The sequence below is a fragment of the Zootermopsis nevadensis genome, unplaced genomic scaffold, assembly GCF_977971745.1.
Source record: "Zootermopsis nevadensis isolate Lab colony 2312 unplaced genomic scaffold, Znev_1.0 Znev_ptg000021l, whole genome shotgun sequence".
NCBI lineage: Eukaryota > Metazoa > Arthropoda > Insecta > Blattodea > Termopsidae > Zootermopsis > Zootermopsis nevadensis.
The window spans coordinates 6,526,126-6,550,251 of NW_028259153.1; the positions used below are offsets into that span (position 1 = coordinate 6,526,126).

At 37.5% G+C, this 24,126-nt stretch overlaps 2 protein-coding genes across 14 annotated transcripts; both read right to left on the reverse strand.

The window, feature by feature from the left end:
• Positions 1 to 1,969: 1,969 nt before the first annotated feature.
• Positions 1,970 to 7,665, reverse strand: LOC147873139 (uncharacterized). Of its 4 annotated transcripts, none has more exons than XM_087353164.1 (5): positions 6,320 to 7,665; positions 3,383 to 3,469; positions 3,129 to 3,254; positions 2,768 to 2,858; positions 1,970 to 2,451 (listed from the first exon to the last, which is right to left on the reverse strand). In XM_087353164.1, exons 3-5 carry the CDS (start codon positions 3,208 to 3,210, stop codon positions 2,262 to 2,264), a joined length of 363 nt encoding a protein of 120 aa, XP_087209290.1. In that variant the 5' UTR covers positions 3,211 to 3,254; positions 3,383 to 3,469; positions 6,320 to 7,665; the 3' UTR covers positions 1,970 to 2,261. The 4 variants fall into 4 exon arrangements, with proteins under 4 accessions (XP_087209290.1, XP_087209289.1, XP_087209288.1 ...); XM_087353163.1 differs by having other exon boundaries at positions 3,383 to 3,516; XM_087353162.1 differs by lacking the exon at positions 6,320 to 7,665 and adding an exon at positions 3,718 to 4,195 and having other exon boundaries at positions 3,383 to 3,516.
• Positions 7,666 to 9,631: 1,966 nt separating this feature from the next.
• On the reverse strand, positions 9,632 to 23,711 carry LOC147873140 (uncharacterized). 10 transcript variants are annotated; one of them, XR_015536059.1, is made up of 8 exons: positions 23,506 to 23,653; positions 21,819 to 21,956; positions 21,262 to 21,429; positions 20,323 to 20,591; positions 18,957 to 19,075; positions 15,733 to 15,892; positions 15,326 to 15,532; positions 9,632 to 15,060 (listed from the first exon to the last, which is right to left on the reverse strand). XR_015536059.1 is itself a non-coding variant. In XM_087352316.1 (8 exons), exons 7-8 carry the CDS (start codon positions 15,889 to 15,891, stop codon positions 14,863 to 14,865), a joined length of 357 nt encoding a protein of 118 aa, XP_087208442.1. In that variant the 5' UTR covers position 15,892; positions 16,301 to 18,072; positions 18,957 to 19,075; positions 20,323 to 20,591; positions 21,262 to 21,429; positions 21,819 to 21,956; positions 23,506 to 23,653; the 3' UTR covers positions 9,632 to 14,862. The 10 variants fall into 10 exon arrangements, 2 of the variants coding, with proteins under 2 accessions (XP_087208442.1, XP_087208441.1); XM_087352316.1 differs by lacking the exon at positions 15,326 to 15,532 and adding an exon at positions 16,301 to 18,072; XR_015536054.1 differs by adding an exon at positions 16,301 to 18,072 and having other exon boundaries at positions 15,043 to 15,532; positions 20,457 to 20,557; positions 23,506 to 23,711.
• Between the last annotated feature and the right edge of the window lie 415 nt (positions 23,712 to 24,126).

The following is a 24,126-nucleotide window of genomic DNA, read 5'->3' on the forward strand; positions in this document are numbered from 1 at the left end:
AAGAAGTTGACAAATCAAATATCCATTTTAATAAATATTTTAGATGCACCTAGTGCCCTTCTATTCTCTTTACATGGAAACAAACAATATATTGCTAAAATTTCAGGAGAAATTTCGCTCAAGTAAAAACTATAACAGCACTAATTTTTTTACATGAAAATGCTGTATATAGTAAGGAATGAAGAATTTGATCCTGATTAATCCATCACCCCTAATTGAGATTAGTTATTAATGCATGTCTGTCACTACACATATGCAACACACAGATAAATATGCTTTTGTCCTCTCTCATATATTACTAGACAGAGGACCCCCCCCCCCCCCCCCAGGATAATTCCACACAATTAATTTAAAAAAAACAATCACTATACTATATGAACAACATGAATGTAACAGGTGTTGAACACTTTGCCGACAGTTTTCCATCACCAGTAAAATAACAAACAAAATACTGGGCCATTATTGCAGTGTGCCAACTGAATAATGCCAAAACTGTTTGTGACTTTAAATGGAGCAGCAGATTTATCGCAAAACTTTACAGAATGAAAGTTGTAATTTAGCAAACAGAAAGAAAGTTTCCTTAGGACACATCTGCGACAATTTTACTAAATAAATAAATAAAGCATTCACTATGTTTAATAAGATCAAGATTTTGAACATCACAGTATAATGCTGAGCAAAAGATGCAGAAGAACCCAAAAACAGGAAATATTTTGCAGCTGTGATGTACCATGACCTTTCTTCTGCATGTGATACTGCATTGGCCGCTGACAGTAACTCCAAATAAGCAGTCATAAAAAGAGAGAGTTTTATTATACTCCTTTGCAATATTCTTGCGTGACTCACTACTGGATACAGATAAGCTCAAAGAATAAAAACAATTTGTCACAGAAAAATCATAAAAACAGTCCTCGGTGTTCAAGTTCCCCACAGAAACAGTTCTTAATCAAGAACTGACATTAGAACAACAAAATGTCATTATCAGGTATTAACTGAAGAAAAGAATGGCATTACCATTAACCTTGCAAAGCTCAAATGGGTGTTGCAGAATAAAACAGGTGTATCAAAAGGGACCATGAAAACTGCAACAAGACCACTGAAACTATTTAGGGTTTGAGGTTTTCACGGCAGTGAGTCTGAAGATGGCAGTCTTCTGGGTTGCTGCACCATGTAGAAGTCTGCCAACATTTCAGAGGTCCTTGGTGCCTCCATCATCATCGTCCTGATGACAGAAGACATCCATCTTCATCGCTGAAACCATCCTTGTCTAATACAGAATGAAGTATTACACTGCACCATACACGAGTACTGCAAGGGAGCGAGTATCACTTTCTCTTCTGACTCAAAATATCTCGTGATGAGATACAGTTATCATTTACAGTGGAAAGATGGCAGTTATCAAATATCAATACAGCAGAAATACTTATGATCATAAACCGCCCAAAACCAATTGTTACAATACAATGAACCATAAAAACAATATGGCTCTCAAAAGAACAGGTCAATGATTGATTCAATTTTGGCGGTGAAGTAGATATTACAGAAGAGTTGGGAATTCGGTAAATATACATTTGGCTTTAACTGATTTTAAAAAGCGTGTGATGATGTGAATACACAAGAAGCTGGGAAGGCACAGAACTAATATGAGAATAAGGAACACTTGTGAAAAATGTGGAAAGAGCGAGGTCAGAGACTGCAAACCTTCTGTTCCGCAACATGATAATGTATGAGATGATAACAACGGTATCAAAAGGGCAAGAAAGTGGAGTACCTAAACTTATGGTGTAGCAAGGCATTTACTGTTGTGCTGACAGTGGGATTCTCTGGAGACATGTCCTGCAGAGGGCAGATCAAAGGGACAGTGACAAAGGCACCAAACTGTGTGTAATTCTCGTTCGTCTGTTAGAAGTCTAGCTATTGACAAGGTAAGGAATTACGTCAAAGTTTCAGCCATAATCAAGAATAGTAGTACCAAAACAAATACAATATTTACTTGACTTCTAGACAGCCCCCTTTTTCTGGTAGATTTTGAAGAAAACTTCTCTTCCAATGATATACTTTGATACATTTATACTTTACAGACATTATTTCAACTTTATTATGTAATTCCCAGATAATAATTCATTAAATTATTGCTTCTATTAATATGGTAAATACAGTATTTGATTCCAGTGACAAAGAACTTTCAATTAATGACATTTAGTATGCAGATAGTTCATAAACAAATTTTTAATCTTGTGTGAAACTTCTTGTTGCCTGTTTCATAATATAAATATGCAAGTATTACATTTATTACCAACAGGTTGCTTCTGACAAGTTGGAGACAGTGAAGTGGTAGAAATTGTGCACTTTTCTGCCCCTCCGTTGATTGTCAATACTTTCCGTAACATCACCTGTGGCAGAGAGTTGAGGTTCCACCAGACTCTGTATATCCGTGGTCCCACTTTGTAGCTGAAAAATAAACAATAAAATAAAATACAATAAATAACATAAAACTAAAAAAAAAACATTGTCTGTCTGTCTGTTACATGAAGAATCTTCTAATCTTTATACACCTCTGGGGACTTTTGATGAAGACGTACAAGGACATGTGAGACCGGGAACCTGGAGACACGATACTGAAGATAACACGGGTCTTTTACCTTTGGTAAATAGACCACGAAGAGGCAATAGGATGGTACAACAAATTCGTGATGAAATTGTTGAATACTGTACTCAGGAGGGGTCACTGATCTGGCAAGAATTGTATGCTTAAAGATGAACTTACCGTGTCTTGTGTGGTCCGTGGTTCATTCCGATCCAACATAAATTGCAGCGTTTCAAATGCAAACCACGTACTAGTGTAACTTCATCAGCACCTAGAACAGTGGGAATACTCTTTAAAAATAGATTAACGAATTGTACGTAGGTACAGAAAATGTAAGCTACCCTATGTTAATGTTGTTAAGGAAAATATGAACACCTCTAATACAGAAATATTATTACCTATTCTTTTCTTTTATTTTACTAATTACCCGATTACAGCAAAGCCAAAAGGAAGGGAAGTTTTGGCACTCTAAGTCGGTTAGTTAAAGGAAAGAATTTGAACTAAAACTTGATAAAATATACTATAATTACGTAGGACTAACGTTTTCCCATTCTGGTAGGTTTCTTCATTTTGTTTTCTCTCTTCTCAGAGAAGCAAGTAAGCTGGTCAGTTTCCTTTTGCATTCTTCTGTATCGATCTCCAACTCAAATGATCATCATTTTCACCACTGTGAGAATTCAAATCACACTTATCGGGTGAAGTATTACTTTGTACATCACAAAAAGTACTGAATACTGAAAATTCATTACTAGTTTAAGCATTCCACTTAACCGTTTAAAGCATTCCAAAACTTACTTCAAGACATTTTGTTGGTGTTGGTACTGTATCAACACAAATCTGATACAATGTTTTGTAGTTATGAAAGATGCTTGACACGTCACTCTGCAATGCAAGCAATTCCGAAATAATCTACTGCTTATTTACAGCGTCTGCAAAATAAAACAATAGTAATCTTTAAAGATTTCAAGAATTACCATACATACTCTTACGTTGTGGCGACAAGTATAACTCTATTTCGTAAGGATATATTTAAATCAAATTTGAGCGACGACAGGAGCATAAAACTTTTCTCATTTTTCCAAACGTCCATACACGTTTCAAAGTAGGGCCACCTTGTGTCACAAACATACCCAACCTACAAAAACGCCTTAAACCACAGGGTGAAATATGAAAGTTAAACTCTGTTAAGCGCATATAAACCCAAATATATGCCAATCAGCAACTCCAAGTAGTTCCAATGGTTACTACGAGATGGAACTAGATACATCAAACGGCCGATCTTAGTTCCCATTAATGCCACCAGGTTGCATTCGAGAAATATTTATCACAATCGAGATGATATGGAACGAGTTGAACCAAACAAACCACCTCATTAAAATAAAAGCAAATATTAGCACGGCGTGAAATTTGGATTTTGAAGACGGCACAAGCCATGAACAAGCAATATTATCAGAGCAAATGCCAGATGGGATTTATATGCAAAGAAGAGTATGAACTCCTGCAACTAGCTAACCAAGAACTTCAATACTTTTTGTATCAAAAATACTATTCTGATTCTAGTAATTTTGGCATCTGTAGAATTCATTTTATCAAGAAACAAATGATGCTTACAAAATATTTACATTGAATAAGGGGGTGCAAACACAGGCTGCCTTCTATAACTTTTGTAGCTATTTGGAACATTCTTATTTTCTTTTTATTAGCATTCGTGTTCCTTGATGTATAGTAACTAGCATCTTCAATTCACATAAAACTAATGAAGTCCAATGGTAACTGCATGATCCGTGTGCTTCAACAGTCAGTAACTCATTTTATATTTGAGTTTCATACAATTCTTACTTTAAACTTTCTTAAACTGCGTTAACAAGCTAATCTTTGTGCTAGTGAAGACTTGTTTTTTCTCCACAGTTTTGAATTCTGAAATTCTATTTAGACAATTTTCATCTTCAAAGGGTTAATGTTCTAAAATTTGTCCCTTTATTTTGATGCTGGCAAATGTTTTGGTACAATTGTACCAACCTCAGGCCAACTGTTACATGTTATTCAAAACAGAAGTCAAAAGAGAATTAATTAAAAGGTACCTAAGGTTAGTACTGAAATAGATGTTACACAGTGGTATAATTAAAAATAATGCAAGTTTAAAATAAATTCAAATGGGACCAGTTACATGGAATGCCTACAATCACAAGAAATATGTTTAGGTTACATAGCGCAGGTTGAGATCATTTATATACATGCCTCACATAAAATGCCCTAGTTAATTATTATACAGTACAGATACGAATATACTGAAAGTAAATTTTTAGCCAATTTGTTTTCCTTCAAATAATTTGGTATGAACAGAAGAGACCCAATTTTCTGAGTACTATGAAAATCTGAAACATTAAATGTCATTGCACTCTAACCTATATCTTATAGCTTAGTGTATGTTACATACTTATTACCAAATTAAAAATAAGAGTTAATGCTATTGCATACTTCCACTAATTATGATGAAAACTTTGAAAGGGACGAGGCAATAACTGCATAAGTTATAAAACTTTCAAGTCACTTTTCTTAAAACTTATGAACTGTCAGTCAGAACCTTGTCAATCCAAGCTCACAACTGCCGGGACACAGTGCAACATTCCAGAAGGCAGCCATCACGACATTCACAGAACCCAGAACTCAAAATAGGACCACCTTTGCACAGGTGGATATAGGGGTTTTATCTTCCACAAGTTACATTTGAGCTACACACATCATTAGCCAACCATATTCAATGAACAGACAAAACATCTTTCAATAACCCCCATTTCTGTTAACAGTAATACAGGTGAAGTTGTTGTGTCTGAAAGTGTCTTCACATGTTCTTAACCTTGGCACAAGATGGAGTTGAGTACCTTCAAGCCCTGCAGTTTTATACTAGAGGAATAAACCCCAGTATCCACTGAATAGTTTGGTGGGACCCAGTTTTAATGTTACAGGGAAGAGAGACATCCTGCCCCACTGGCTAAATTGCAGTCTGCATCAGTACCCTAGTCACTGAACTAGCTGAACTGTCCTGGCTCATGTAAATCACCTTCAAAACCAGAATAAAATTTATTCTTGCACCATACGATGAAACTGAAACTTGTCTGTGAAGTTTCTGCCTGTTAGGACAATTCTAAATTAATATTTGGCGGGAGCACAAAATAAATTAAATAAAGAAACTGAAACTTCAGTTTTCTAAAACCAGCAAGACAACGTGAAGGCAGTTTTCCTAAATGGAATTCAATACTTTTTACACATCTGTAGCTGTTGGGGTGAGATGCTCTCCACAAACAAGTGAGCAAGAACTCTTAGAAGTTCACTCAAGAAGAACTTTAAGTTGTTACTGTAGAATTTTGATCATGATGAGGTTTGCAGGAGGAAGAACTCCAGGCTGAGTTAATTATTGCCCCAGATCCAAAATCAAAACCTATCTAACGATTCACCTGAACACCTCACACTGCACAAATCCTTTCCATGTACTGCCTCCATTTGGTTTGATATTCTTGCTGCTCCTTACATAAACTCTGAATCAATTTCCTGTGACAAATTATGAAATTCAAAACTTCTGCTGTATATCCACCCAGAAACTACAACCACCACAGTTCTTAAGTTACTTTTCCTCTGTCAAGAATCTGCATCATTACAGGAGTCCACCACTCTACATAACCCTTGTCTGACCAAAGATTCCTTCTACGCATCAATTTCCTCACATATATATACCTCTTGAAGTCCATTCCGTTTCTTGTTCCCCTTTCTTCTTTGTCATGGCACTTTTCAATCGGAGTGCTCCTGCTTCAGTATCTTCAGCTCCCATTGTGTCCTCACTGTTCAGAATATACTGCAGAGATCTTGTTCAGTAAATCTACTCCGACAGGGAACACATCTGAATCTCTTAATCCGCTTCATCAGCCTATAGGAATTTCACATGGACAATCTTTCGTAAGCCGTGTCCAACATTAGCACACCTACAGGAAAATACGAAGAAAACTTTCTCGCACCTCAAAATTCCATCTTTCCCCCATTTCTTCTAATCACACTGTTTCCTTCCTAATACTTCTAACTCTTATCAATCAGATCATCTAAAATTTTATTCCAATCAATTTTGCAACATGAACAGACGATGTTACCTTTCACGTTAGGCGTATATATGGTTTCCATCACACACTTCACATTGCACATTAATCACACCATACATGATTTCTCAAAGTCCCATCAGTTTCTCACAAACATCCACCAATCGATCTATCCTTATCCAATTACTTCCCAAATACTTTATATTACTTAGTAGGTTTCTCAACTCTACACAAACTGTTCTTCATTCATTTGACTCTACACCGGAAAGAATTTGTCAGCGCAGCTTTCAAGTTCCTCTTCATACTTTCTATCCACACCTCTCCCCCCTTCCTTCAGACGCTACAACACAAAAGGCAGCCATCTTCCTATCTCAAATGTTTCACTTCTTTTCTTGAATTTCAATCATGACTTCTGAGACTTTTCTTAATCTTGATTTTCATCAATTCACTGCTTCCTTCACTGAACCGCTTTCTTACAACTTCAAACATTAAGCTTTCACACAATTTATGACTTGAACCAGCTTGCGGCCACTGTTCCTTTGTTAGACAGGCAACAGCCTTCCTCAAGGCACTCACAATTTCAGACACTCAGGTATGAACACATCACAGACCACTTTACACTAAAACAAACTGTACTTGCACTAAATAAATTTAAAACCAGTTTGTTCCTCACTTCTTTACCTGAAGCATCATGACCACATGACGACAAAGAGAGCTGCAAGGTATTTTGCAGATGATTAATAATACAAATCATATTTTGTTATTGCGGAACAACACATCTGTATTTCTTGTCCACCCACAATTTTTAAGGAAAATGTGCACGATGTCCATCAGCTACTACAGTTACTATATTACCATAACATGAAAGATATGTTCTTCTGAAAAGTTTGCATTATTTAGACCTACTGCTATACTGAGCAGATCCTTCTGTATCTTATAATGTGGCAACCATCAGTGACCCTTCCCAAAACTCAACCAAAATCCAGCCTGTGGCAGCTTCCCCCGCCTCTTTCTCCAAGGGCAAATGCACTACAGCCTAAACCCAACCACTCACCTCCACCTAATGCCCATGTTAAGAACATGCAAAGTTTTACCTTTTGCTCCCCAAATTCAGTTCTGGAATTGGATCAGCATGAGGCAGTAAACTGTGTAAGAACACCACAGACCAAATGTTACAATGTAACCTTAACATTATCTCCATCCTTCATGTGTGTTGGTATCGCTCCTTCAGAGAGCTTCCATCCCACCTTTCCATGTTTCAGCAGATTCAGTTCCAGTTGTAGAAAGTACTAATTTGTTACTATCAAAACCAGTTACTAATTCTTGAATTGTCAGGATTCAAGATCAAACTGTTAATAAAGCAACAAATTTTATGATACTAGAGACCTTGCACCTTATACTGCTAAATAAAACAAAAAATTTGAATCTAAGCATCAAAACGACAGACTTTAGCATTTTGGTTATTCACCTGGGAAGACCTGTTCTGGAGAGGAAAATTACAATTCAAGGAAGCATGAGGAAGAGCACGACACATTTCTAACAACAGAACGCAAGACTGCAGTAGCAACTACTTTCCATTTCTAATTATTTTTCTTAATTATGCTTAAGGTTGCTTTTGTAACTTCTATACAATTTCTGCCTTGGTGCAACATCTTGACAGATGTTTATCTTTCAAGTCTAATGGTAATTTTAATTAATGTAAAATATGTGAGTATTGAACTAGTTTAAACACATTAAACAGTAAAACTTCAATTTTACAATCACTCACTTGTCTCCATCATATGGCAAAATTTCCACAATGAAGTTCAATTTGTAGTCATTTCCTGAATTCTCAGCCATACATTGAAGATTTTCATACTAAGTGATCGACTTTTTGGTTAAAAACTCTCACTGCCACTACGTATGTTCAGTGAGTACAGAACGGTGGTGGAACTCTTGGCTCAAACAAATAACAGCAAGTCCATCAAGCAGTAGCTTCACATGCCATGCACAAAAATAAAACTGTTTCAGTAGCAGAATCCTCAAACTTCTTTCTTTTTCCAACAAGCATTCATCACCTAAACAATTATGAGAAATGAAAACCATCGAGCTGGTTTTCAGCTGTAGTTGTATTAGAACCGGTTACTCAAAGTGTTTCATGTAACAGTATGTCACAGCCAGTAAGACAGCCCATAGCGAAGAGATACATTTGGCCACAACACTATATCACGCTACCAAAACAACACTGTCCCTCATTGCATAAAGGACGCAGAACACACTATACTCTTGAAAAAGGAACCCATTCCAGCACCAACCGTTGTTAATATAAGGTATGAGCAAATATTTGCCTGAATGTTCAGCCATAATGTAACCGTAAGCAGGGAATGTGGGAGGCAGTGACAATATAATTGACAGCGACTTCACAAATATCCCTGATGACAGACTGCGAGATTGCCTCCACAATATTGGAATTTTGTTTAAAATAAAATGGCCCATATGTTATCATAAATAACAAAATAAATTTTGGAACCATATATTTGATCCCAATAGAAAACATAAATATCCAGTCTAGTCCAAGATACAAGGTCTCATTTACACATTCCAAATATTTATGCCAAAATTTGCTGCTTTGTTTGAAACTTGAGTTCAAAGTGACAGATATTTGCTATGTTAAATTATACGCAATGTCTTTTGAATGTCAGTGTGTCATGGGGGCCGGTACACAGCAGAACACTAACAATGCTGCAAGCTGTGACATTGCGTATCTTACCTTGAACTAAATATTTAAGAATTTACCAAGTACAAAATGCGCAAAATTTGTATGTTCTCATGATCAGTGTATGATGTAGTATCCAAAAGTTCTGAGAATGCTCCCATAACAATTTCTGGTTTCTGCAAGGAAAAACAGCCTTCCAGACCAATAATTGCCGTCTGCCGAAGTGTCCCATAACTCGTTAGGAACATCATAGCAGGAATCAACTTGCAGTAACAATCTTTAATTTCTCTGTCTTCAACAGCTGAGGAAATGTTTATGTTTCTCCAATGAAGCAGACACACATTTTATAAATGCTTTAACAGTATACACACCTCCGAGGTCTATACCACATACTGCAGACAAATTCACTGTTACAAAGAAAAGTGCATTAAAGGAAAAATTCACCAGAAACACTTCATAAAGATTGTAGTTCAGATTAATTTCTGAATGTTATATCATGCCCCAAATTCCATACATTAAACAGTTTCAAAAAACTATAGGTACTTACAAATTATGTTATGTTTTACATTAGATTGATATCAACCGCAACTAACACCCCCAAAAACATTCAATACAAAACCCCAGTACTGAATTTCACTAAAATCCAAGTTATTTCAGAAACAAAACATAATCCTGGACAAACGTAGCTTCACCATAATGAAAGTATTTTGTTCACTTTCTGTGAAGAACATAAAAAAATAGACATTAAACACTGCATTCAAATTCAGCACAGCAACTGCATACCTGAAAAAGCGTGATCATCATATTTTGTAGCCACGTTGTCATATTCACACCCACATGTACTGCTGCAGCCTTTGTGCCGAACACCCCTTCAGGCCAAGATATGTTCTGCTGCGATTTAACAAATTACAGTATTCGAACTAACTAACTAACTAACTAACTAGATGGCTTACCGAACCCGAAGGTTCATCACCGAATTAACCAAAGCCCTCCACCGGACCCTGTCCTGGGCCAACAAAATCCAGTTTCCTTCAACTCCTATCTCCCATAGATCCCGCCTGAGATTATCCTCCCATCTACGTCTAGGTCTCCCCAGCGGTCTCTTCCCTTCAGGTTTCCCAACCAGTACCCGGTGCACACCTCTTGTCCCATCCATGCGCGCTACATGTCCCGCCCATCTCACTCTTCTCGACTTAATCACCCTGACAATACTCGGGGAGCAGTACAGATTTTTAAGCTCGTCATTGTGCAGTTTTCTCCACGCCCCATCGTCTTCCCTCTTAGGCCCAAATATCCTCCTCAACACCCGATTCTCAAACACCTGCAATCTGTGTTCCTCCCTCTGAGTGAGAGACCATGTTTCGCACCCATACAAAACAACAGGCAAGATTATTGTTCTGTATACTTTAATTTTCAGGTTCTTAGAAATCAGACGGGAAGACAAAATATTTTGGACTGAGAAGTAGCAAGCATTTCCGGAATTTAGTCTCCTCCTAACTTCCTCACAAGTATCATTTTGATTTGTTATTGTTGTTCCCAAATATTTGATCTTTGTAACCCTTTCAAAGGATTTATTAGCCACCCTAAGATAATTTTGCCCGCCTGTCTTCTGATGACGAGATACTAACACGTACTTAGTTTTTTCTGAATTTACTTCCAGCCCCACTTGCCTCTAGTAAAACTTCTGCGTTCCTCTTTATTGTATTTATATCGTCCCCCAATAAATTAACATCATCAGCATATGCCAATAGCTGATGTGTCCCATTCAATTGCAAACCCTCCTGCCTACCTTGGACCTTCCTGATGGCGTATTCTAGGGCAAAGTTAAAGAGCAAGGGAGACAAAGCATCTCCTTGTTTTAGACCGTTCTTGATGAGGAATGTCTCAGATACATATTTACCTACTCGAATTTTGCTACAGGTTTCATTTAAGCACATTTTTATTAGACTCACTAGCTTCTTTGGTATACCAAATTCAATAAGAATATTATATAACACTTCTCTCTTCACAGAGTTATAGGCTTTTTTGAAATCTATAAATAACTGATGTACGGTCCCACCGAACTCCCATTTTTTCTCTAGTATCTGACGAATGCAAAAGATCTGATCAATCGTTGATCTGTTTCGTCTGAACCCACACTGATGATCCCCAATAATTTCATTCGCATATGGGGTTAATCTTGCCAAAAGAATGTTGGATAGAATTTTGTATGAGGTTGATAGCAGCGATATTCCTCGGTAATTACCACACTCAGTCTTGTCCCCCTTCTTATGAATAGGAATAATTATGGATTCCTTCCATTGTTGTGGCATCTCTTCCTTATCCCAAATTAACTGAATAAGCTTATGGATCCTCATATGCAACCCTTTGCCACCTGCTTTAATTAATTCGGCCGGAATCTGATCAATTCCTGGAGATTTATAACTTTTCAACTTCCCAATGGCTAGTTCCACTTCATCTAAGCTAGGTTCTGGCACCAACAGTTCAGCTGTATGCATTTTAATCTGTCTAATATCACCAGTCTCATGAACATTTAAGAGCTCGCTAAAGAAATTTTTCCACCTATTCACAATTTTTATTGGATCTGCAAGCAAACTGCCATGATCATCCTTTACCAAATTGGTCTGGGGTTGATATCCTTTCTTAAGTTATTAATGCCTCTGTACAGGTCTCTGATGTTTTTTTCCTTATTATTTGTCTCAAGTTCAGCAATTTTGCCCTTCAGGTATTCCCTTTTCGTATTCCTAAAGGTTCTACTAGCCTCACGTCTCACGTTACATAGATTATCCGCATTTGTTTGTTTGCTTCCTTCGATGTATTAATTTTGAACATTCTTCATCAAACCACGGTTTATTTTGCTTTCTCCTGTAGTATCCTAGTTTCTCTTTTGCTGAAATTTTGATGCAGTTTCTGACATTTTCCCACTCCCTGTTGATGTCCACACTTTCATTATCTTCATTTGTCTCTAAAATTTGAAACCTATTTGAAATTTCAACTTGATATGAATAATATACAACATAACTAACTAACTAACTAGATGGCTTACCGAACCTGAAGGTTCATCACCGAATTAACCAAAGCCCTCCACCGGACCCTGTCCTGGGCCAACAAAATCCAGTTTCCTTCAACTCCTACCTCTCATAGATTATCCTCCCATCTACATCTAGGTCTCCCCAGCGGTCTCTTCCCTTCAGGTTTCCCAACATACAACATAGATAACAATAATCAAACCTCTAATCTTCTTGCCTCCTAACAATTTTTTTATTTCTCAAACTCAAGAACTGTTTAAAAGGATACCATATACACTAAATTCAAGACATTAAACAGCAGCACTCAAAATGATCTTCAAAAACTCTTTACTGTTTGGTTAGCACCAATGGTAGAACTGTATGGATTTAATAGGAGAATATTCTGAGGGGATAAACCAGTAGAATATTCTTATTCTACCTGCACTTCTACTTTTTATTATGTTACTTTTAGAACTTGTGGAATGGTTCACAGAAGAAACAAAGGAAACAAGACGTTAAAAAAATTATCAGTCTACTTAGATTTTGGCATAATTATAAGTAAAGGTTATGTAAAAGTGAATATGGCCTAGACAAAACTTTTGTTTGAGAACCACTTTTCTAAACATATAATATACAGAAATAAAACACTTTGGGAAAAATGTGATACCAGTTTTCACTTTCCACAGAAATAATTAATGATACTTCTTCAGAGTCTAAATGGGTTAGGACAAAATGTTTCCATACAAATTCTGTGTAAACATCTTGTCTTTATCTATAAGCAGTTACAGTCCACAGAAAGCAGTATTCCTAGTAGCAACCAAATAAGAGCTAGTACAAATGCTTATGTATAAAATACGGTTTTTTCCCTCATTTAGAATGTATGACAAAATGTTTACATCATCAGCAATACAAAGCACTGAATCTTTTCAGACTGCATAGTCTCACTATCAATTGTGTAAGCAGACAATCTATTCTTTAGTGCGTACTTGCTGTATGACAAAGTAGCATTCTGTTGCTGGAAGTGGTTCGAATGTAATACAGGAAGATGTAAGAAGGATCACGTCAGAGTAAGTGACAAAAGTTTTGTTTAATTTTGTAAAACATATGGGAACATGGGAAGAAAAGAGATCTACAGCAACACATGTATCTAAATCATCAAAACAGATTATAATTCGAGGATGACGAACCTCAACAAACAAACCAACAACCTTGAAGAAGTAGGCCAGAATAAACAATAAATAGGAACAAACTGCATTTAGATTTAAAACTACAAAATTAATATTTTACTTTCTGTGTATCTGTGTTTTTACGAGGGAAGTAATCTTGCGTCTTTCTTGTTATCACACCTGTACCCAGTAATGGGCAAAAACAAATACAAAAACGCATAATGACAAAGTTTTGACTTGAAAGTAAACTGTTCAACAGCATGGCCCCTGACAACTGCAATACGACCAATCTTTTCAATGGGCAGAACTTGTCCCTCACTTGTGATAACAAGATTTCTGCCTTTCACAACAACCGTGAAATCAGCAAGAACACAAGTACTGCATCATGGTCTCCTACAAAACAACACTCCACATAAATCTACTTGAACAGACGTACTCCTGTTATGAAAGAACGAAGCATTGCCTGTACGAGAGGCTCACAATTTAGGATGTAATGAGGATGTAACTAAGTGCAACACGCACATACCTCCCCTGCTCGTGAATGCTTCAGGCATATTTGCCGCTAGATACTGCACGTGTTGATTTGACTGCTGAACATCAAGGCATCGAAGCTCCAAATCAATTGCCTTTTTACGGGCTTTACTTTCTGTAAACATTTTCTAAAGGAACAAAACTATTATTACTGGTACATCACACCTCAGCTAATACTGTTATGGTAATAAAATTATAATTATCATAAATTAATATACACTGAATTTTGGTGGAGAATCCTCCTGGAAGACCCAGGAAAAGGTAAGAGGATGGAACTGTCTGACTTTTACTTTATTTAATGACAGTGGTTTAACTGCAAAGATTATTTAGTGTACTGAATAAAATTGGAATATAATAGCAAATGATATCCTTTTTTCAGGTACTGTATTGGCATTCACCCAGAGACACTGAGGAAAATTCAGTGAAATTTATCCAACCTTCTTCCTCAGGATAATATTAAAATAATCTCAATGAAATGAATGAACTGAAGTGGATCAGGATCATGTCCAATGACAGGTTTTGGCATCACAGGTGTTCAACCTTCAAATTCTGTTACCAGATAGTTAATCCTCCAGCAAATAACATGTGTTGACATAAAACTCAGCATGGTATATATTGCATTACTAACATCTGTTTAAATCTACCATGGCACATAAACTCTCTCTCACATATAAGACACTGCTGCACTCTGTCCTGAACCATTCCAATTAGCTCATACTTTTTCATTCTCCCTAAGAATATTAGGTGAAGCCCACAAACTGTGACATACTAAACGCCTACAAGAAACAGTTCACATTTCCTTTCTACAGAATACGAAAACACATGCCTTAAAATCTAGGATCTCTGGAAGAGCACAAACAGGTTTTGTGGATTCCCTCTCCAACTGTTGCTGCAGCTCCTGACTCTGCTGGACCAGTTCATGGAACTTGGCAATGGTAATTTCTCGGTCTGCCAGTGTTTCTAAAGCTGCTTCCTTTTCTCGCTGTGTCTGGAATATATAATTGTGTGATTCTCTTAAACACAGGCAGTAGCATCAATATTTTCAGAATATTTTATTTTCTGTAACTTTTATCATTTATTACTTGGTCTTAAAATGTCAATCTACAAATTTTTTCAAGTGCGAAACAAAACTGAATATGATTTCTGCATAAACATACACATAATTTTACAACAATACATGTGCTGAGAAATACTGAACTATATTTCAGTGTAAAACCATGTAGAAAAGACTAAGAAACACTGCAGTAACTCGCCCATAAATTTCTTCTCATTTGTCATGGACAAAATTAGCAAGATCCACTTTCAGTTCTCGGCTACCTTCTTGGAGCTGTTGATTCATGTCTTGCAAGGCCTCTAAATCTGCTACGGCTTCTTCCAAATCCTTCACACGTTCTTCAAGGGTAAGTTTGGAGTCTGCCAATTGTTGAACCATTTCCTCTGCCCCCCAGAGCTGCATCAACCTAAGTTAGACGTGTTCTCTAAATATCTCTCCTACGCTTATCAAATATAATCCCTTAATTTAAGGAAATAACACAAATTACAGTGCTTGAAAATGAAGTATCCATAATTTAGGATATTACACAATGAGGAAATATGTGACTTAAACAGCAAACAAGACACACTAGCAGCACCTTAGTAAGAGTGCACCTGAACTGCATACCTGCTCCTGCAAATCAGAAATTTGGTTATCCATTTCTTCTACTCTTGAGCTCAGTTTCTCTTTAGTGCGAGCAAGCTCGGCAATCTCAGACTTCCTTAGATCCAGATCCTTCTGCAGTTTTTGAAACTCGTGCTTCTCGTGAGCAGACAGGTCCCGCATTCTGTAACAACATACATGCAAAGGAATAATTAGTAAATGCTGGGATACCAATTTGTCTCTGAAACTGAATATTATGAGCATAAAAACATCAAGTGGTGCATCACTTGGTGCAGGTCAGAACTGATGTATTATCCAGAAAGTGTCACAATTGTTTCAATGTTATAAAACATTAATTAGAGCTAGAATGAAACAAGATCAGAGAGTAAAAGCGTGTTACACAATAACAGTGTGACATTGTAAGATTATTTTCACGAAGAACTGTCTTGTGTTGTGATGCTAAGATTAGTGTGGGTTTGATAATATAATTAATTAACAATAAATACTGTTGTTTGGTCAGACAGCTCAGTCAATAAAGGGATTAGCTATGGGCTGGTGAGAGGTGACTACACAATGCATGACCTACACTTACATTCCTTTCACAAACTATTAATTATTTATTTCATAATAAATAATAAATCTGCACTGGACTGAGAATGCATCCTACAATCACGCCGACGGAAAAACACAAGAGGACCACAGCAGCTGCGCCATTTTCTCATACGCAGGGACGGCAACGTCTGAAAAACAGCGAACACATCCCGCCACCGCAGGAGCACGAGGGATATTCAATGATCGTTATGTGCGCACCCTGACGAACTTTCCTGTCATCTACCGACATCAGCACTCAAGTAGATGTCCGTCCGCTAACACTCCACTGCACCACCGAACGAAATGCTACCTGAAATACCACTCCACAGATTGTAACCTCATAAGTAGCAACGAGGGTGCTGAAGAGTACTTCCGTGACTGCCAGACTACAGACATATGAAGGCCAAAAAGCTCCTACCAACTTCACCTATAAGAAACCAACTACCAAACATATACATAACCTAAAAGTCTTCGAATAATTTATGAAAGCAACGCCGCGAAAGGACAGCTAGGTTCGGAAACTACAGAAAATAAAATTTACAGGAAGCACTATGAAACAAATAACCCACATTTCGCCACTAGATCGCCTACATCCTGGTGCACATTTACCACATAGCCCATCAGTCACCGGATTGTACTGCACGAGCATCTATAACACACCGAGTGACTAAGTCTTCATCACCGAATAGATTGTCGGTGGGCGCTAGTAATTACATGCCTACAAGTTATCCCCAACATCTGTGTAAACACCTCAAGTCGACCCACCGCACTTGCTAAATGAGTGAAACTGCAGAGCCCCCCTATCTGCTGCGGAACAAATGCAGAATGACTGACGTTTTGAAGTTCTTCCTGTGGCATTAGCTGAGATTGTGACATGGGATGAAGCTGATAAAAGGCAAAACCATATTCTTTCCAGGAAGAGGAATCACATCTTTGGTGACAAGCTGCGGCCAAAGCCAAGAGTACCTGCAACTTAAAACCTTACACACATGACAAACTCTCTGATTCCAAGATGTTGGTCACCACACTATGAAGCATTAACACCCAGCAGTCTGTGTCAGCACCCACTTCAAAACGCAAAAATGCAGAAGATGATTAATGTTTCCTTCGAACGATATCTTGGAATCTGGACCAGGGTTTTCCTGTCCGAGTCTTAACTTGAGCTGCAAATCGTGTTGCATGCGAAGATGCAAATGCAGGGCTTTCATTTGTATTTTGATGATGTGTCTTTTTAAGCATTGAAACTGTGTCCGAACATATCAACTGCATGGCTCTTATAAGCGACGTGAACAGGAGGTTTTTAGTTCGACTTCCTGAAAAACGCGACTCTCTCTGCTAAGTCCCAATTCCTTTCTGTTTCAGGGGTGTGAAATAGCCATTTCTCGCACCGATGCATTTCCACTGATTAACATGAAAGTGCTGGCAGATCATTCCAGGAATCCGACAAACTCAGGTTCACGTCGTTAATTCTTGAAAGGAACTTTGATTTGTATTGATTCTTAATTCAAGGGTCTCTGTCACATGTAGTTTACACGTGCTAACAAACATACTCTGTACATTTCTCATGAAAAAGTGTACATTCAGATTCCAGTTTACGTTTTGTTTTTTAACAAAGACATTGCATAAATTGTTTTTTTCAATTTCTCCTAGTTTCATTTAAATATAAGCAACGCAAAGCAGTCAGTGTTGGAAAAATGTACTCGCTACTTAACTCTTAGCTAGAACCAGGGCCGCCTTCAACGTTGCAATGTGCACAGCGATGGCTTAGGCGCCCTGGAAGTAGAAATGCAACGCAAAAATACAAGACTGATAAGAATAAATAAAGAAGACGTCGTTAAATACGTAGAGTGGAGAATGAGAGTCCGTCCCCACCCATGGATCACATCTTGGGTGAACAGATCAAAGCAAAGGCTTGAAGAGGCGGGCAGAATTTCTTTTGTGTACAAGAACAGAGCGGGGTTGAGCCCTTTTATTACACGTTCATGGCTGGCTTCATGCACGTATCTGGACGCGGTTTAAAATGGAGAGTGCGTTAAACTAAAAAGTAATAAATGATTCTTCTCCCGGCCATGTTTGAATTTCTGTTCGTTGTTGATGTACGTCACATGCTTGAAGCAACTTTTTTGGTTCACTGCTGAGTTTTGATGTGACTGACCATGAGTGCTTTCAGTAATCACACTAATGCGTGTTAATTAATTGTAATGTTTTTACTGCTCAATTTGTTCGACCAGGTTTCTGTGGCAAAACAAAAGTGCGAAAGAAATCAAGCACAAATATTCCGCCTGGAAAAGTTTTCTCCTTGCTACCACTATATCCAAAGACTGGACATGAGACTAAGAAAACCTCTTATTTAAGGTTTAACAGGGTTCATACCCTGTGAGTAAAGCAAACTAAGCATGATGCTACCCACTCATCTCCATCCAGTTTCAATGTTAACAATAAATGCAGCTTTAAGGCATGGTACTTTGGCACAGGGGCAACTTTACCAAACAATTTTTGTTACCATTATCATTCAACTGTCATAAGTCTAATACCACATGGCAACTTAGTGAGTGCACTTGTCAGAGAGACATAAACAGTGCAAATAGCAAAGCCTGATGGATGTTGATTGAATTTACAGCATCGCCCATCTACTTGTCCGATTTGCGATTTCTTACCTCACTAAATTATCTCGCAGTCTGATATTCTGCAGTTAAAGTTGTTTCATATGTTGACACTCTGGATTCAGCAGTTCTTCAATCCTTTCTCGTGTTGCTTCTAGTTCCAATGGCTCTGCCTGCGAGAAAGTTTACAGTCACATTAACAACGCATACATAAACCTACGTAGTTTAATTCAGGATGTCATAGAATTATGTCCAATTTATTGTACCTTTCAAATACCACACACACTACAATTCAGAAGTTTTCAATTAAAAGAGGGACTGTTTTACATATCAAATACACAAAATATCTAAATGCATAAACAACTTTCTGAGTATCATAGTTTGTGAAAACCTTCAACTGAGATGTTCAATCACGTTTATAATTATTGGAACACGCAAGAAAATGAACCATTTTCAGTAAATTGCATATTTAGTTACTGCGTCTAATAAAGCTTCTAGCAGACAAATCAGGATTGAGTAGAAATTGTGCCCAGACAGTGGGCTCAACACTATTGTATACAAACCTGGGTGGTGGTAATATTGGAGGTGGGTAAGACGAGTGGTGGCAGTTAATTAATTAAACTATGCTTCTAATAATTTTGATTATATATTTTACACGAATAATTCAAATGATTCTACACAAGTAGTTACACAATAATTACTGATTATCCCAATATACACATATAAACCCTATAACCATAATATAATATATGACTAACCTGTACTTAACCTATGACTTACTCAACTAGAACCAGTACCTAAACTGATACTCTGTAACAATTTCCAGCAGTATTTTACTAGCTTTGATTGACTTCAATAACTTTTAGTGACGTTTCAGTGAACAGAATTACAGACAATACTCACATACGATGACCACAGTGCACAGCATGCATGTTAGTGTAGGCTTTCCTGCTGCTCGTCTTGAAGAATACTGTTTGAAATTCGCCTTCTTTTAACTCATAAAAGTAGTACAACTGGCAGTGTGAAATCCGAATATTGTCCTCCGATTAGTGGATGGTTTGAATGACTTACACTTTCGCCGGTGATTACCTCATGTTTAATTACGCATAGTGTGTGACAGTGCGTGATTTCGTAGGTCAATCTTGTGTCAGTGCTCTCTATCTATCTTAACACCACAATGTCCGTCCTGTTGGTTGTCATGCTGAATTACCCAGTATACGATTCATACAAGAAGTCAAAGTCATATTGCCGAAATTTAAGGTGTGGGACCATGTGGGTCTCCAAATACAACAAACAATTCCCCCATTCAACTGATGCATTTCTTGTAAAGAACATGTAAAAGGTAGTCCAGTAATATAAATTTGTTCTACTTGCCTAAGTCACATAATTTAAAGACCAATAACCATACACCGCCTCTTACCTCCACCGAGTGCAATTTGCTGAAGGGAAGCCTTTACTATGTCCTGCAGAGTTTCCATCACTTTTGCTGCATGGAGACAGCATTGCTGTGGCATAGCCGTAACATCATGTGAGAAGCCAAGTCGAGTTACTGACCCTTCCTGTGGAATGCGAAGCCGAATCTGCTTCCGCTGCTGCTGTATCACATCCACAGAAGTAACCGGGTACTGGCTTAGAGAACCCATGTCTTCGGATTCCTGACCAGCAACACAAATCCAAGACAGACTGCACCTTCACAAGAAATGTAATGTTAACACCTTCAACACGTGTCAAAAAGCATAAGGCAGATTCATAGTTTCAGCTGAAAATTTCCTGTGGCAAATGGCATAGTTTCTCAACTCTTTTCACAATACTGACTCTCATATTGTTTTAACTTGAGAGACTGCGTAATATCAGATAAGATGGTAAGAAATACTTTTGCTGGATGGAAAGGGGGGGAAGTATGCAATGTCTTACACACTCATTTGGAAGCGTTTCTTACACACTATGACACAAATGTGTGTCAGTCCTTAATGAAATATCCTGCATCTCATGTACATGAATATATAAATAGTATTATAGCCTCACATAATAATTTACATTGGAAAAAGTAGCACTAATTCTTGATTACTTCAAATTAATAGTTTAAAACAAGTGAAAGATGTTGAAATCTGTTGCAGTATTAATCTTTTCTGGAAAATGCTGCCTAACATTTGTATGAACCAAATAGTCCAGAGGTACAGTAGTTATTTTCGTGAAAGTTTCGCTCTAAATCTTGGACTTGTCATCTATTCTGGTGCATCTCATAGTCTGGAAAGTATAGCAACTTATCCATTTCCCATGATCTACAACTTTTCTGGTGAGTTAACAGCACTGCGTAACAATGAGTTTCGCCGTATTCATTTACAGGAGGGAACAATACCTGTATTAAGGTCTTGATCACAGCAGCACCTGTCGCACGCTGATGACAAGGCCCTTCCACTATCTCCCAGGAGACAGGTTTGGTTCATTTTAGTCTCAGTACTGGATAAACAGTGTTGAAATAGGCAACACAGAGTTCCAAAGCCTCAGCTGTGACATTTTCATCAAGCTGTGAACAAAATAATGAATAAATTAACATTAAAATATTCCAAGTTACACAATGGTATACATTATTATTAGTTTAGCACAAAAATAGCAATCATAAGTTGCTTTAGTTTTGTCATTTGTGTCATCAGACTTCAGTGTAACCTGTAACTACTGAACAACTGATTTAAAAGAATTTGTTACCTAATTGATTTTCAATATCTTCATGGGTACTTTTACCATGGTCTAGAAGTTAGCTTTATTACTCACAGGGTTCTGGGTTTTCTTCCATTTGTAAACACTAACCTCAAAAATAAAAAACAATCCTCCAACTACCCCAACAGATAAAATTCTTTAATCAGCAATCTTATATTTTTCAATCCTGTCAGTAGTTGAATACCATAAAATAAGTACCTGGTCCTTCCTCAGGAGCTCAACAAACGTGTCAACAGCTTTCTCCTGTACTGCCATTTCAGGATATGCTGCCCCAACTTTCAGGAGTGTGTCTGGTGAACACGAATTCAGTCCATACAGGAACTGATGCAATGTGGCCTAGAATACACATGTAACCTAGAGGACATACTTCAAAGGACTGAATTATATCATTATCATCATCACTGTTGAATTGTATTGATAAATGCGTGTTTATGTAATTTATATAAAAACACTGAAATGAACACTACATCTATGTCATAATGAACTGCTTAATTGATGAAACAGAATCCTTACAAATACCTTGCACATCTCTTATATAGCATTTTTACATGACTGGATGCTCATCATAAGAGAATATGATTTGGATAACACAAAGGAGAATATACAAGATAAAGCGGTAAGCCTGGCAACATCATTCACAGGAGCTGCCAACATCACCACCGCCATGAAAACTTTAAATCACGCAAGGAAATAATTAATTGTCATGATGAATAGAGTAAATCCATCTTTTATTTAGTTTAATATTTTTCATGTTGGTTGTCATTTCATTAACCATTGCACAATATATTGGATACATTAATATAATTTATCAGTCAATATTAGTTTAATTCAAATACTAATTTGCTCTTGTAAGTGCCATAAAATTCAGAGTGCAAGTTTTATTCAGCATTGCATGGTATTTGGATAAATATGTTAAGCTGTGAAGTTGTTAAATTCTGTGTAAACATCTTGTCTTTATCTATAAGCAGTTACGGTCCACAGAAAGCAGTATTCCTAGTAGCAACCAAATAAGAGCTAGTACAAATGCTTATGTATAAAATAAGGTTTTTTCCCTCATTTAGAATGTATGACAAAATGTTTACATCATCAGCAATACAAAGCACTGAATCTTTTCAGACTGCATAGTCTCACTATCAATTGTGTGAGCAGACAATCTATTCTTTAGTGCGTACTTGCTGTATGACAAAGTAGCATTCTGTTGCTGGAAGTGGTTCGAATGTAAAACAGGAAGATGTAAGAAGGGTCACATCAGAGTAGGTGACAAAAGTTTTGTTTAATTTTGTAAAACATGAGTGAACATGGGAAGAAAAGAGATCTACAGCAACACAAGTATCTAAATCATCAAAACAGATTATAATTCGAGGATGACGAACCTCAACAAACAAACCAACAACCTTGAAGAAGTAGGCCAGAATAAACAATAAATAGGATCAAACTGCATTTAGATTTAAAACTACAAAATTAATATTTTATTTTCTGTGTATCTGTGTTTTTACGAGCGAAGTAATCTTGCGTCTTTCTTGTTATCACACCTGTACCCAGTAATGGGCAAAAACAAATACAAAAACGCATAATGACAAAGTTTTGACTTGAAAGTAAACTGTTCAACAGCATGGCCCCTGACAACTGCAATACGACCAATCTTTTCAATGGGCAGAACTTGTCCCTCACTTGTGATAACAAGATTTCTGCCTTTCACAACAACCGTGAAATCAGCAACAACACAAGTACTGCATCATCATCTCCTACAAAACAACACTCCACATAAATCTACTTGAACAGACGTACTCCTGTTATGAAAGAACGAAGCATTGCCTGTACGAGAGGCTCACAATTTAGGAAACGAGAGACAATGAGGTTGTAACTAAGTGTAACATGCACATACCTCTTCTGCTCGTGAATGCTTCTGGCATATTTGCCACTAGATACTGCTCCTCAGATTGTAATCACATAAGCAGCAACGGGGTTTGAAGAGTAATTCCGTGACTGCCATTAGTAACATCTTCCCTCTTATTAATATCAGGAACTAAATCAAGTGAAGTTATTCTTAAAGCTCTCCTGCCATCTACCGACATCAGCGCAGAAGTACATGTCCGTCCGCGCACACTCCACTGCACTGCCGAACGAAATGCTGCTTGAAATACCACTCCACAGATTGTAACCTCATAAGTAGCAACGGGGTTGCTGAATTGTACTTCCGTGACTGCCATTAGTGACATCTTCCCTCTTATTAGTGTCAGGAACTGCAGTCAAACTTAGATAAGAAAAAGCTCTCCTGCCATCTACCGACCTCAGCACTGAAGTACATGTCCGTCCGCGCACACTCCACTGCAACCATCGAACGAAATGCTGCCTGAAATACCACTCCACAGATTGTAAACTCATAAGCAGCAACGGGGTTGCTGAAGAGAAATTCCGTGACTGCCATTAGTGACATCTTCCCTCTTATTAACGTCAGGAACTACAGACATATGAAGGCCAAAAAGCTCCTACCAACTTCATCTAT